General features: G+C 36.1%; 2 protein-coding genes across 4 annotated transcripts in view; one reads left to right on the top strand and one right to left on the bottom strand.

Annotated features, from left to right (window-relative positions):
• Positions 1–8,789, top strand: part of LOC140744582 (uncharacterized) — a 53,343-nt gene extending 44,554 nt beyond the window's left edge. For both annotated transcript variants that reach the window (XM_073076230.1, XM_073076229.1), the window contains exons 5-7: positions 4,037–4,141; positions 5,361–5,524; positions 5,951–8,789. In XM_073076230.1, coding sequence (XP_072932331.1) covers positions 4,037–4,141; positions 5,361–5,524; positions 5,951–6,077 — 396 coding nt within the window. In that variant the 3' untranslated portion in view covers positions 6,078–8,789. The remainder of the gene's footprint in view (positions 1–4,036; positions 4,142–5,360; positions 5,525–5,950) is intronic.
• A 532-nt stretch (positions 8,790–9,321) lies between these two features.
• On the bottom strand, positions 9,322–15,302 carry Cluap1 (clusterin associated protein 1). Of its 2 annotated transcripts, XM_073075484.1 has the most exons (11): positions 15,165–15,302; positions 14,659–14,855; positions 14,098–14,268; positions 13,728–13,823; positions 13,211–13,428; positions 12,323–12,455; positions 11,908–11,992; positions 11,742–11,834; positions 11,247–11,363; positions 10,519–10,608; positions 9,322–9,611 (listed from the first exon to the last, which is right to left on the bottom strand). In XM_073075484.1, exons 1-11 carry the CDS (start codon positions 15,184–15,186, stop codon positions 9,478–9,480), a joined length of 1,356 nt encoding a protein of 451 aa, XP_072931585.1. In that variant the 5' UTR covers positions 15,187–15,302; the 3' UTR covers positions 9,322–9,477. The 2 variants fall into 2 exon arrangements, with proteins under 2 accessions (XP_072931585.1, XP_072931586.1); XM_073075485.1 differs by lacking the exon at positions 10,519–10,608.
• Positions 15,303–15,370: the final 68 nt, after the last annotated feature.

The raw sequence follows: 15,370 nt of genomic DNA, 5'->3' as shown, positions 1-15,370 counted from the left end.
ATTATAAAAAAAACATAAACACCCCTCTTTTTAAGTTATTCTACCTACCTATCGTAACAAGTATAGCCGAATAGAATCGATTAAAGCTATACATACAGCTCTCGTATGTACGACATAGGGCTATAGATGATTTATCGTGGAGCGGCGCGAACCGAACCGCCTTGATACACTTGCTGCAATGTTTGTGCAGTGACGCTTAGGAACCGGTCTCCGGCTGCGGGCAGGGTGGGCCAGAGCGGTGAATTAACGGGTAATAAGTGAAGTGAATTTTCGAACATTCGAAACATTAACTATAATATAAAAACCAAGAAAACCTCGACTATTTAATAATACGAGTATATCTCAGAGTTTCGAGTTTAAATCCGTCAAGTCGCTTAGGGTGCATGGCGTGCCACAGAATAAGAAAAAGGTCCGCTTATGAAAATAAGACATTCCTTTTTCACTTAATGTCGTTACTGGAAAAATATTCAATGTACAGATATTAATCAATGTATAGAAAATCCTTGTTAGTTAGGTAAATTTGTCAAAAAAAGTATTTATCGAAAAGTTTAAACGTTACCCACTATCTTAATTAATAGTATGGCATTTTGGTTAAGTTATTTATTTAATATAGTGGAGACAACTGATCCAATTTGAATGTTAATTTGGAGTAACAACTATGTAGTTCGGCTTTAGTTATTACATTGGTAACCAGATAATTTGATCTAGAGATATGAGATTGCAAAATCAAGCACGAGCAAGAAGCTATTAAATATTTAGATTTAAGCTTACTTAAAGTCAAAAATGTTTACCTAACTGCATTATTTCCTTCAAATATTTTCAAAAATTTCAAATCGCTATCTCTTAACAATATGCCCGTACCCACTGTCTAGTACTAATCGGCCTTGGGACTTTCAGCGGCCGATCACCAAACAGATATAGGACTCGTTTATCTAACGTCTTCTTTGAGATATAGGTATAATGGCATCATTCTGTATACAATAATATAGTGTTAACTAGAATAATTTAGCCGTATTTATAATTTACGTGAGTATTTTAAGTAAGATTGGAAGTAGCAAAAGAGCATGCAATCCACCTTATGGTAACTGGCCACTGCGGTCTATAGATACTCATAAGCAACTCCATAAAGGACAGGAGTTTACAACATCAGCGTTTAACATGTTGAAAGTAAGAATAAACAATTCCTTTCATGTTAACTCTAAATTCATTAATGCTTTAAATTTACTTAATAATGCAAAGAATGCTCTAATTCCATCTTAAATAATGTTAGTTTAAAAATATAGGTTATGTCCATGAATACGTGAATACGTGGTTTTGTATATGTTACGTGATAAAATATTTAGCATAAGAGATCTAAAACTATGTAATTATAATATTATATAATTACTCATAATGTATATGCCGCGCACATAATGAAATTAATTTTAAATATACAAATTATAATAATCATAAACACAATTTCAGAGCTACCATACTTCACGCTTTCCTACCTCACAAATTGAGACATAACAATTTAGGCGCAGTTAAGATTGCCCATAAGATAATACAGACATTTTTACAAGTTCATTTACATATAAAGGATTAGAGGCGAACTGCATTCCACTACGCATTCTATAATTCGCTACCTGTCTCTGACAATATTATTTCTTTGTTATGATTCGTCGAAAGCATTAGTATTCTGCGCGCGACTTTGTCTAGTTTAAGGAAAAACTATTTAAAGTGCTCAAGTAAATATATGTGATTTCGACAAGGCCACAAATATTTAATTAAATACCTTGCTTATTTACGGACGTGCTACGCCTTAATAGTAAATAGGCAAGTTAATAAGCAAATAACGAAATTGATTCTACTTAGACCAGGGGTTCCCAAAGTGTGCGCCGCGGCGCCCTGGTGCGCCGTAGAAAGTAAAGAGGGGCGCCGTGAGTCGATCCTCTAATCATTGGACACCACAAATATTGGCGTTTTGGTCATCGATTCAAAATGAATATCCAAATTTAACATCCAAAGCATTAAAAATTTTCATTCCGTTTGCAACATCATATCTATGTGAAGCTGGGTTTTCAGATGTAGCTGTGGTAAACAACAAATATCGGATCAATGTGGAGCAAGAAATTAGAATAGCAGTGTCAAGTCATATTCCCCGCTTTGAAAAACTGCACGGCGATAACTAAGCTAACCCTTCACATTGATTTGACTGAATAAATATCGTATTTTATTTTTGTTATTCTCAAGTCTTTCTTGTTGTTTTCCGTTTAAATTATTTTATAATAACGTATTGTACAATTTCATATTGTGGTAAGCTAACTACTATTATTGTAGTTACCTATTTCTTTCGACTGTCTTCTTCAAATAGTTAGCTAGGACAGGGCACAGGGCGCCGTGAAAGAATATTCAACTTGTAACTGCGCCGCGGGTTACAAAAGATTGGGAACCCCTGACTTAGACATTAATTAAGCCTACAGAGAAAATGATTTCTCAAATGATTACCTAAAAGAAATACTTACTCTCAAATAAGCTGGGTTACAGATTTTTTTTATAAATCCTAAATTTAATTATTTACTTAAATCCTTACGTCTTTGGATCATGTGCCATAAGTTATCACCTTAGTATATGAAATATTGATTAGAAAGTAGTCGCTACTGTATTTATGACTTGTCACTGAGAAAGAGACACGAACAAAATTTAATACATTAAAAATATTACTGCTTATTTATAAATATAAAAGGTAATATCGGTGACATTTCCAAGAATTTCTAGAAACTCACAATCGACATACAAACGTAAATTTCCCAACGTTTCGTATTCACGGCGATCTCGGCGCGCGCCTAGGAAGTGTCTCGGCCACATTCCTTCGTCCTAGCATCACCTTGCTTTCTAGCTATACAATTAAGCTTTATTTGTATTGTATGTTAATTATGTTAGATATTTTGATGTGTTACAATTCTTGTTATGATTAATGAGCTATTAATTTCATCAAATTAATTTTGAAATTAATACCGGCCCAGCTTATAGAACGAAGGAACAGGATTGCAATTGAACCGACTAGACAACCCTTAAAACAATTTTAAAAAGAGGACTCATTCCAATATTGATTTACGTAAATATTAGTAAGTTCCCTGGAAGGTTTTCACATAATAAATACGTTTCAATTAATAACGATTCATTACATTACTATACATTGCGTTATATTTACATTACATTTCCCTAACTATTAAGAAGTAATTTTACAAACATAAAGAAAGCATAAAGCTGATCGTAAAGCGCTTAGTTAGGTTTCAGAAGTTCTCAACCTTTGAAGCAGTAACCTCGTAATCTATTGTTATTCGGATTACTTCGATTTGACTTGCATAATTTATGCGATCGATTTGCCCACGCGGCGGCTGCATTCAATGGCCGCCACAATAAAGCCTACGTGAATAATTTCGATAACGACCTGTAATAACATTCAGTACTTCACTTATAATGAGATTACATTTTGAAATAGTTCGATAAGGCGCGGTTCTGATTACAAAGTTTTGTTTAGTTATTTTCAATAATCACACACTATTTGATGTACCTACCTAATGTTCAATGTAATAGTAAAAATAATGATATAATGCTTCTAGACAATTACAGATTTGGTGTGTTTGTTTGTATATAAATAAATTTACATGTATATTTTATGCATTAGTCAATTTATAAGTAGTATGTTTAGTTACCCTTACTGCGTCATAACTTTTTTCTTCCTGCGTATCTAACGCGTGAATTAAAATGCGGCGGTCCTTTCGCGTCTTGCGTGCGTGTGGCTCACGTGACATGATGATGATGGGTGCAAGTGGCACGCATGCGGATCTCAGCTGCATGCAGGCGTAAACCGTGTGATAGGAAAAGGTCGTAACACCGTAGTTTACCTCGCTAGTCAAGCGTAGATTGGTAGTATCTACACATGAAAAAGTTTCTTCATCCTTTTACCACTGCATCCAGTTCATCTGGTAATAAGTGCTAATTTTTGATCACACAATATAAATTTAATTAACTGTTTGTATTGTCTCCGCAGCTGGGCCGCATGCCGGTGAGCATGGTAGTGCCGCCGCGGTACGCCACGCTGCCGCTGCCGCCGCCGCCCTACGGCCCGCCGCTCTACTACCCCGTGCACGACACTGTAAGTTACGAGTACTTCTCATATTTTATATTTCGAATTCTGAAAGTGTATATAAGTTAACCATTTAGTTTTTACAACACTGATAAAATAATATTTACGTATAGTCCCCTCCAAACTGCTACGAGTAGTTCGCTCTGAAGTTGTTGCGAGCAGGTGTAGTAATACAATTTGCTATGGCGACGCGATTCATTCCTATATTTAGAGCGATTTCCAGCGATTCCCAGTTTTACGCGGATTATACTAATTAAATAGATCATTTCTTTTTTTATTTTTCGACACTCGCAATCCTATACTTCACAACACAACGCATATCACATTTATCTACACTCGAAAGCTAGATAATTTGGCAGAGCGTTGTGTAAATTCGTATTGTATGATAAATCAATAAATTTTAATCGCCTAATACATTTATTTGTATTTTTTAGACTCCATTATATATACAAGCATAGATTAGTAAAGATACTTCGCCGCCTTGAAATTGAATGAAGCCACAAACGGCTTATTTTAGTAAGTTCTTTTTTTGAATCCTTGACAAATAAAAACATTTTTAGAGGAAATTTACGAACAAATAACTAATTCACGTAATAATTACGTAATTTACATAATAAATAAATTATTATTTCAATTATTTTAGGGACATTTTAGCACGGAGACGTGGCAAAACTTTTTTACGCAACTATTTCAATTCTCAAAACTGGGTAGGTATAGTACTATTTTTAAACCCTGGTAAAGGCTCCCTAGTTGGAGGGTCAAGTCTCCCACCCAGGCGGGAGATATTAGCCGAATGTCAATTTGGTAGAAATCGTTAATTACTCATAAACTATTAAAAATGTATTAAACTTTCTTATAAGAAAATATAGATAAATATATGAGGCTCCAGATACAATTTATAGAAATAACAATTTGTAAGAATGGAAAAATTTATGAGCATTTTAGTGGAAGGCGGGTCATCTCTCCCGGACTCCCCCTACATTTTCTTGTTAGGAGTGAGTAATCTTTACTTATCTATGTATACAAGTAGTTTCTTATTTGAATAATTTATCTCTAATTAGTATATAATTTCAAATAGACAGGTTTTGTCGACTTGTTTTCTGGTTTTTACATCCCGTTTCATCCATACCTATATCTATAATTTCAATATCTTCCTCGTTATATGCACTTAAAATATTCAAGTGAAATTCGAACTGACATATTATTATTATGTTAACATTGTTTCCAGCGCGTCCGTCGTCGGCGGTCCCCGCGCGCGGCCCGCGAGCGGCGACGGCCGCGCTCGCGCGACTCGCTCACGCGCTCGCTCGAGCGGATACACCGCAAGCGACGCGCCGACCGCGACCGACTCTCCGATGACGATCTGAAGCGCACTTACACTGGGTTGGACAGGTGAGCTGCACCTTATTAGAATTTGACTATTGGTTTATTACTGTACTCTGAATTCAGCAGTCGGATTGGATTATTATTATAGTTCGACTACAGCTGGCTTATTACTGTCTGCTGCCTTATTATTAGCCAAGTGACAGTGGCTAAAAGATTGGTAAAGACTGTAAAAAGCCTATAAGTTCTTTTGACTTCCTATAAAATTATTATTAATCGAACTTGATTTCATACATTCGTCAGGATAGCTTTCGTTTGTTTTTCATGAATGCTAAGTTAACCAGTTTCGTCGACGTCGAAAGAATATGTATTTAAACATTATCTCCGTTATAGAACAATTGGTATACTCTGTAAATTTTCTATTTTCTCTAAGACGGCAGAGACGATGAAACCCTGAAGTGTTCACCACCTTTATACCTCCGTCAATAATTCCAGGGCGTACGCGGAGCAGTTCATCGCGGTGTGCGACGAGAGCCGGCACGCGGCCGAGCAGCACGACTCGCTCACCAGCGCCGCCACCACCGCCACCACCGACTCCGAGCACTCGCGACACTCACATTGACTTACGTTGAGACCGAATGAACGACAGCTCTAACATTTTATGTTGTAACATTTCTCTCAATTGAACCAAATTTCACTTAGCAAAGATTAACATTTGACAATTTCTAGCATGAAGTATAGTCCGCGTAAAACTGGTAGTCCGCTCTGAAGTTGTTGCGAGTAGGTGTAGTGCTATGGCGACGCGATTCATTTCTATATTGCCTTATGTTTATCTTTGATAGGTAGATTGATTATTAATAACAGATATAAACAAAGACGAACCACGTGGCGTAGCATTTTGAAGTGAGATAAACAAAGAGTTTCAGGATTGATTCCCGGTCAGACAAGCATCTGAATGATAAATTTAGATGTCTGTTCTAGATCTGGATATTGGCAAATTCCTGTGTATTCAGTGTGATGTGGGGCTTAAGTGTAGAAAGTATTTCTTACCTTATAGTAGCTATGTAGCGCTAATACATAACATTACAATTGTCATCTTTACATGAATTTCATGACTGTTACACCATCTCAACTCTTTATTTTTTTATAGAGAACGTTCATTTGGTCTAAACGCAATGTCAAATATTCATATCGCACTACCATACTCGACACTGCATGTTACACGCTCAGATTTCCGAATACTTCGAATATAGCGCATAATAGTCGGTTCTTATGAACCCAATAGCATTTTATTAATATTTTTATAATTCAAAACTATGATGAAAACGAAAAGATTTGAAAAATTAGTCAATAATTACAATTACAGTTTTTTTCTATTTTATAGGTGAGATTTTTCACGGATTAGGATAATATTATATGTATTTTTTTATTTATTCAAAATAAATTAAAGTAAGCTTTTTTTAAGTTTTTTTAAATATATGATGAATATTTAATATATGACTTGAAATACTCCATAAATATAGGTTTAAGAATTCAAATTTCACTTAAAAATAATTATTTTTCATAACGGAAACCTTTAATATATGCATATTTGGTGATGAAATTTTCATAAGAATCATTTTTAAGATTAAGATAATAATAATTATAATTCGAACATACCATACCAAACTTAACAACATAGCTTTATTCGATAACGTTGTAAATAACAGAATAAATAACTCGTTACTAACCATTGTAATATAAGTTATAACTGCACTTTACTAACAATGAAGTTGAACGGTACATATGATTAAAATATTAATAATTAATGGTAATTAAATATGTTTATATTTTATTTTCGATAAAATTGTCAGGACTTGATTTTCAAAATGTCTGTCTAAAACTAAATATTTAAAAAATCGTTATTCAATCAAATATTTTTATTAAAAAAACGCAGTATCCAAATAAAATAATTCAATTCAATTCATAAAATGATTTAATCCGTACAATTTGTATATGATAGGAATTTCTAACACAAATCGTCACTTTACTAACAACGATAAAATAAAATTGTATACTTGTTTATATCGTCAAATATCTGTGTTATACTCTATTTTAAGACTTATTTATCTAGTAGATCTAGTTTATTGTTCATTTTTTATAGATATTTCATGTGAAAATTTTAAATGTTTATGCAAAAACGTAACCAGATTTTCTGTATCCATCAATTATCTGAAATATCTGTCAATTATCTGATATATTTTGAAACAGATCTTGCAAAAACTATACTTGTGATTAATTCGATATTTAAAAATTCAGATAAACGTAATAATTTTTCAAGGAAGTATCTATAAAAATAGCATATATTTTAGCAATATATCGACTAAAGACGTTCATAAGACTTTTTCAATGTTATTGTTATAATTATGTTAAACACCTACATACCTACATTACATTTCCTGCAGAAAAAAAGGGTTGTAAAATATTAGTACAGCTGAATTCAAAACGAAGATATCTGAAGTCGATATTAATCTTTAAGTTTTTCGTGTAAGTGTGTACATTTGAATGAGAAGTCCGAAGTACCTAACCGGTGCCAAATTCCGCTCGAGAGCGACCATTGGTTTGTATATAAAGTTTATGCGCATCTAAATTTGCTCAATTTCTTTTTGGTTATTTTAGGGTAATTACTATTAATTATGTGGGAACACAGCTGACTGTATCATAATATTAACCAAATATAAAATTGAATTACTTATTAAGATTTTATTTTTGTAAAATTTCTTAATCCCTGATTCGTAATAATTATGTTTATATTGATATTATATATAATCAGTTGTGTTCCTAAATGTTATTATTCCATTCTTATTGTTAATAAGTAAGTTTTTTACCACAATATTTTCGTATCATGTATCACGTATCATTCATATCATTCGTATCCTTTTATTTTATATATTATCATTGTTTTAATACCAAGTGTTGCACTGTTATATACATAAGTTTATAACCAGGATTGGTTTTAATTAAATAGAAAATTGAATTTGTGTCAGAATGTGGACAAGAATTTCGTAAAAGAAAACTAAATTATATTTTATACTATTTATTTTATCATAAATATTACATGATCGTAGTAATAACAGTTATAACTGTTATAATATTTATCATCGTAATAGTATAACTTGTAAATATAAATATAATGATAGTTTTAATATATTAACATTAATTTTACATTTTTATACGAAAGGTGAGCGGGAAGAGTTTGCAATGGACAAGCCTGTGTAAAGGAAAGTTATATTTTAATTTTGTAAAGACACACATCTTTGTAAATTGATAAAATACATTTTTATAATAATAACAATGTTGTTTTATTATCAATCCCATCATTAGTTAAATTAGTTCGCTTTGTAGTATTTTTAAGTATGGCAAGTTTTACGTCTTGAAGACATGTGGTTAAAATATAAAAAAAATTTTAGAAGGTATACTTAAATATTAGGTTCATGAAGTCTAAGGATAAATAGCCACTGCCGCCTATTGATATTTGTAATCTGCCTAGATATAATAAAGAGTTCCATCTGTAATCGATTATAGTGTTGCTACTCCTGTGAATTAAGTTGGAATACTTTTCAAAAGTTTACCTTAATATAAGTAAGTAAGTTTACTATAATCCTCAATGCAGACTGTATGCTTTAGTCTGCAAAGAGAAAAAATGTTTCGAGCCATTCCCAAAGGGGTACATACCTTTTAAAAGCATTCCAGCTTAGTCATCAGGGGTAGCGGTGCATCTGTTAGCGACCTCAGTACCCTTAGTTATGAGTTTTTACGTTTTTAGAAAAATGACTGTTTTTGTATTTGTCTACGTATTTGCCCATACATTTAATTTTTGTAATAACAATCATTTTTGTAAAAACGTCAAAACTCATTCTAAGGGTACAGATGAATCTAATTTTACCTGGGGTCGACCACAAATGTTCCCATATAGCAGGAGCCATGCGATATCCATGTTTGATGGCTACTTCTATATTTATTATACCTTAGTTGTTTGAGCGCTAGAACTCATTGTCGCTGAGTGCGGAGGTGCGGCCCGGAGCGCTCGGGGCGGCGCGCGCGCTGGCCAGGCGCAGCTCGCTCTCGGAGGAGCTGCCCAGCGAGTCCTCGTCCTCCACGTCCCCGCCCTCCACACCTGCCGACACGGACGTTGAGATATCTGTACCCTTAGGACAACGGTGACGGTGCGGTGGACAAACGAGTCCACCGCACCGTCACCGTCACCGAGTCGATACCGAGAACGCGATTATTTCGAGACGATTTTTAATATATCGTGACGGCGATAGTTTGTTGACCGCCTTAGTATAAGTATTCATTCGAACACTCGATCAATTGAATCGTCAGCTCGATCTACATTACAATGACAAATTTTAGTTCCGAAATAATCCACCAGAGGCGTTACAATATCGAGAATCTTTATTATACTTTGTATTAAAATAATAATCAAGTTGCGTAGATCCATAGCAAATCGGTTTTAAATTAAAAAATATATATATATAATTTAATATTTCATAATGTAAGACCATAATAATGGAATGTAAATGAATTATAAACTACCCACATGATGCAATGGTAATTTATTCTTGTGTGAGCCAACGTGTGGCATTCACTTCGTGAAGTTTGAGTTTGTAGTATTTCTTTATAAAAGGTGTTTCAGACGGGGTTGCATTGGAAATGCTGACGATGGTGGTACTGGTAGCATAGATTAGTATAACTGGTGGATACTAGATAGTGCTAAAATCCTTGGTTCGGTGGTACTGAATGTGGAGGTAGGTGTAATTCGTAAAATATCAGAGTGTAATGAGTGCAAAAGTAGTACTGTAGTAGTGATGTCCTAGTGAGCAAAATGGTATTAGAGGTTATATGTGACGATTGTCGATATGCTAATAGTGAAAGATGTAGCGGTGGATATTTTAAATAGTGGCCGTTATTGATATAGTGTTAGGTAGTGATGTATGTCGTGCAGGTGTGGCGGTAGTGTGTATAGTGTTCGCGTGTGGCGGTCTGCATGCAGTGGAAGTGGCGCTGGTGGTGTGGTGTACCGTGCACGAGGTCAGCGTAGTGGTCGTGCGCGGCGGCCAGCGTGCGCGTGGCGGGCCGCGCGCGCTGCCAGCGGGACGCCGTGTCGCCACCTGACACACAACAACGTACAACATATCGTCCACAGCACTACAATAACGCCCATTACTAATACTCAATTACCGAATTAATATTACATTCATTAATCTTGGTACAAAAAATATTTAATAGATAAACTATACGATGTGTTGCCTACCAAAGATTAAATCTAATCATTTCTGCCTACTAGAAATCGTCATTAAGCAAAAATAGTACACGTTTATTAATATTAATAATGGGCCTAAGAGGTAGGCAATAAATATAAGCAATGTCCTCAATATTTGATTAGAGTTAACGATATGCTCATGGCAATAAATATATGTAATGTTGACTACATTCTATTTAATGAGAGGTTTGTGAATGGAACTAAATGGTATTTTATATAATAATAAACAGCAATTATCGAGAATATAGTTATCATCATCATTATTTACTGCATCACTCCGGCTCAAAGGACCAATGTTTCAAATTTTATGCTTTAAATATACCTAAAATACTACTAAAATCCTAATTGAAGTTGACCATGGATGTCTGTGGGCAGAATGGTCACTCACTATCAAATAAACTTTAATGGTGAGTTACATCACTTTCTTAGATAAATGTGTTACAACGTAGTAGGTATGTTAATTTTTAATATTAAAGTATAAGTTACCAAATATCTGCGTGTCGGAGAAGTCGGAGTCGGATCGCTCGTCATCTTCGTCGCGAATGTCGAGCGAGTCCCGCCCGGCGCCCGCCATGCTGCCGAACGCGGCTCGCCCCTCTGCCGCTACAAACCATAAAAATATATTTAAAAGGCTTTAAGCCACAAAATACTTTACATGGAGCGCCTTTCCATAGCTAAAGATCTAATAAAAATATAATCATAAGTAAAGCCACAATATATTACCCAGCTACTTTTCCATCGTTAAATATCTGACAAAAATATAACGAATATGTAAAAAATCTCGTCAAATCACGATATCTAACAACTGCTGTGCATTGCGTTCCCTATATTAAGTGTATCACCTGTGGTATTGCGTTACAAACCAACCTCATATTTTAAGATTTCGGGAACGTTGTTTTTTTATGATTTTCTAACGTGAATTTAGTGGTAGATACTAGGTCAATTAAGTTCTATATCCTTATTTCATTTCTTAAGTCGTACCGGCAGTTTTAATCCGTAGCCTGGTAGTGGGACGCGTTGCGGGACGTGGCTGCTTTACAGGCTCTGCACCTTCGTCACTCGAGTCCGCTTCGTCTGCGGAACAACATTCATAACTATAACTTTTGAATCATCGTAGTTATGAATACCGTAGGCACACCATACTCACCTGAATCACTCAGTTTACCGAGGACATCTTCAGCCTCGTACTTATGTATAAGTTGCATAATGGCTGCCTGTTGTTCCTCGTCAGCCTGAAAACATACTTGTTGTTACATTTAAAAAAATACAGTTTGTTAAAACTATTTCTGCATCGTCTTTGTCTTTTTGCTTCTTTACTTTTTCTTTTTGTTATTACAAGTATCTATCTTTCTTTTTTATATTTTGTTCTTGTCTATCATTAAATTCAAATCCATATTTCTCAACAATTACATCTCTACTTTCCGTTATCTATAACGAGGAAGTTCAACTTCGACTTATGACTGATTGTGGTCACGACGAACGTACGCAGTTAGTACCCTAACATTAATTGAACTCTTTCCCTCTCTTTCTCTCACAATCTATCACTATTCTCCTGTGCTGACCTCAGCTTGCGCACTCTCTAGTAGACTAAGCTGGTGCTTGAGCGCCTCCACGCAGCGGTAGCGTAGCACGTACTGCTCCCACAGCTCCTCGATCTCCGCCTCCAGCGCCGTCAGCTCCGCTTGGTACGCTGGTCTGGTCGTACAATACAATATCGTCACTATAAATACATTTACGAACATGGAATCATAAGATGACGTTTCTATTCATAGTGGTACTACTATTTTGTATGGGAGTAGTCTATTTATTATTAAATGATCACTCCAGCTCAAAGATTACGTAGTAGGTATATAGTAGGTTTAATAGTATCATTTAATTGAGTAAATAGGAGTACTTTGATATAGTTTAAAGTGCTTATCGTAGTTGAACCATGGTCTTTTCTATTCAGGTTAGTGCATGAAAACTAGAAACTATAATGGATGTATGTTATTTTGGTGGGACTAATAAAGCATTTCTCCGATTAATATTGGTCATCAATTATCAAACCTTGTTGGTAGACTTGTGAATATGCTACAGGCGCTTCAGTTGTGAGAGAGTGATGCCTTGCAGGGAGCTAAAATATAAATAGAGTTCGCACCAAACTTTTAATCCACTCTGAATATAGAAACGAGTCGCGTCGCAAGAACAAATTGTAGATATTAAAGGGCGGTACAGCGCGGGACCCCCCGGCACCCTCCGCTGCCTGCGCGTACATAACTGCGTTAGTGTGCCCTTACGTTGCTGCGGAGTATATGCTTGTAGTTGTGTCCGACCCCATTGGCTGACTCCACCTGCGCGCAACAACTTCAGACCGGACTAGAAGTTTGACGCGGACTACAACTCACTTGATCTTCTAGTGTTCTAGTGCCGACATGTCTGGAGGACGCGAGAGGGCTTCAGTAGTAACTCACTTGATTTTCTGCACAGTATGCAGCCGCTTCTCCGCGCGCTGCAGCTCGGCGCGGCGTCGCTCCAGCTTGGCGTCGAGCGCCGCCTCGCTGGCCGCCACGCTCGCGATGCGCTCGCGCGCCGCCGCCAGCCGACCACCCACCGCGCTCACCGCGCGACGGAGAGACGCCTCTAGTGCAGACATGTCTAGTGGACGCGAGAGTGCCTTGTCTCTTTGTTCCTGAGGAACAACAAAAGATAGAGAAGTATAGAGTTGTGATTTGTGTTCAAAAATCTTAATTACAAGTTCTATAAAACTGAAAAACTGCTAACAATAATAGTGCTATTATTATCACGACTTCGATTTTTTCTGTGATTATACACAAAAATTACTTACAGAATGATAACCTAAGCACATAGAAAGGAACTGTCACGTATAATTAAAAACACATAGATAAGAAGATACATAGATTACATAAATTACCTTTGCTATAACTATAAAATTACTATATTGCTGCAGTACATAGATATTACCCGCACCTTATTCTCGGCTTCCTTCGCCAACAGATCGTACAAAAAAGCTCCTTGAGCTGTAATATCGGTAGCTAACGCACGAGCTTGCTTAATTTCTCCAATCTAAAACAATCAAGAATATTTTATAAGCTAGAAAATAATGAGGATTATAACACTTTGATTATGCAGTTTGGTTAACATACAGTTGTAAGATTTTTTTTATGTCACATATTTAAGATACATAATATGAACCCAAAATATAAGGTTACGAGGCTGATCTTTATTTATTTGGATAGTTCATTACTAATTTGATTTAATTTATTAAAATCACTATATTAGCCTATTATAATAATATGCTTACTATATTAGCCAGATTATTAATACACAAAAACTTTACCCTGTTAGAAACATCGTACACCAGAGGACTAGCATCAATTTGCTGGTCGTCAGCGGCGGGCGACGCCAGCGCCGCGCGCAGCAGGTTGGCCACTTTCAGCAGCTCGCGGACCGCCCACCCGTCCGCGCCGTATATCTTCTTGCCGTTCAACTTCAGGTTAGCTCTCGAGTGCTGTGAGAGATTAGACTTTATAAGTACCTATTATGAAAAATATTTAAGCCTAACACAGTATCACTCGATCTGTAGAGGGTAATTTCGTAATAGAGAATCAATACAGGTAACGAAACCAACGGGACTACGCAACGCTTCTGAGGAAGATTCGTCATCAACATTCAGCCTCATGAAGAACTCTTTAAAACTTATGATCCAAATCAGATAACTTATACATAGTAATCTTAGTTGAATCAAAATCTTTTCAAGACTACAGATTGGTAGACTTCGCAAGTTCACGCACCAATAACAACCTCATGGAGAACTGTAAACCTTGTGGGTTTCCTAACAAGTGATTCCAATCTGTTAACTCATACATCATTTCTTAAAATCAGTAGATCTATAACTCACAAACAGTTCAACAGCATGTGTGACCATGGCCACCCGCTGCTCCACGGTAGCATGGCCACCTGCGAGCGCCGCGTCGGGCTCCAGGCGCGCCGCCAGCCAGCGCAGGCAGCTCTCCACCAGCTCCCAGTTCGGGGAACGGAAGCTCTCCAGCGAGATCGCCTGGGGGAAGCCCAGGGCGCGCATGGCTTCGCTGAAATCTTGGCAAAAGGTAGCTGGTAGACATCTCGTCTAGGAAAGTGCAACGCCTACTTCTTCCAAATAGCAGTATAGTTATGTGGTTACTTATAATGCTTGCCGACAGATTATTTGCCAGATTGATTTTGCGTTTGTGCCAATCCCAAGTTACGATGTGGCAACCATATTAGACCTCAGGCAATGTGTTTATGATCGGCTTCATTCTATATGGAGTTGGTTACATATATCGATTATATGAATGGCAGTGAACAATCATAATTTTAAAACAATAATTGTCATTCAGCGTTAAATATTTCATTTTTAGTACTTACTTCTCAGATCCCTATAAGACATTATTGAGAATCGAAGGACACGTTTATGTCTTCTGGATATTTCTAGAAATATTCTCCTTTAAAATTATTACGATTTGCTTTGTATGCTGTTTGTTATACACCGTTACTATGACAACCTCACAGTAAACATGCAGATAACACAGAATTTATCTTGGGAGTTTTAAAATTATATTTTGTAATTAAAG

The sequence above is a fragment of the Epargyreus clarus genome, unplaced genomic scaffold (genome assembly GCF_041222505.1).
Source record: "Epargyreus clarus isolate Ecla_fem2 unplaced genomic scaffold, WU_Ecla_fem_2.2 ptg000008l, whole genome shotgun sequence".
NCBI classification, from domain to species: domain Eukaryota; kingdom Metazoa; phylum Arthropoda; class Insecta; order Lepidoptera; family Hesperiidae; genus Epargyreus; species Epargyreus clarus.
Note: the sequence above shows the minus strand (reverse complement) of the source record. Positions and strands in the feature narration are given on the sequence as shown.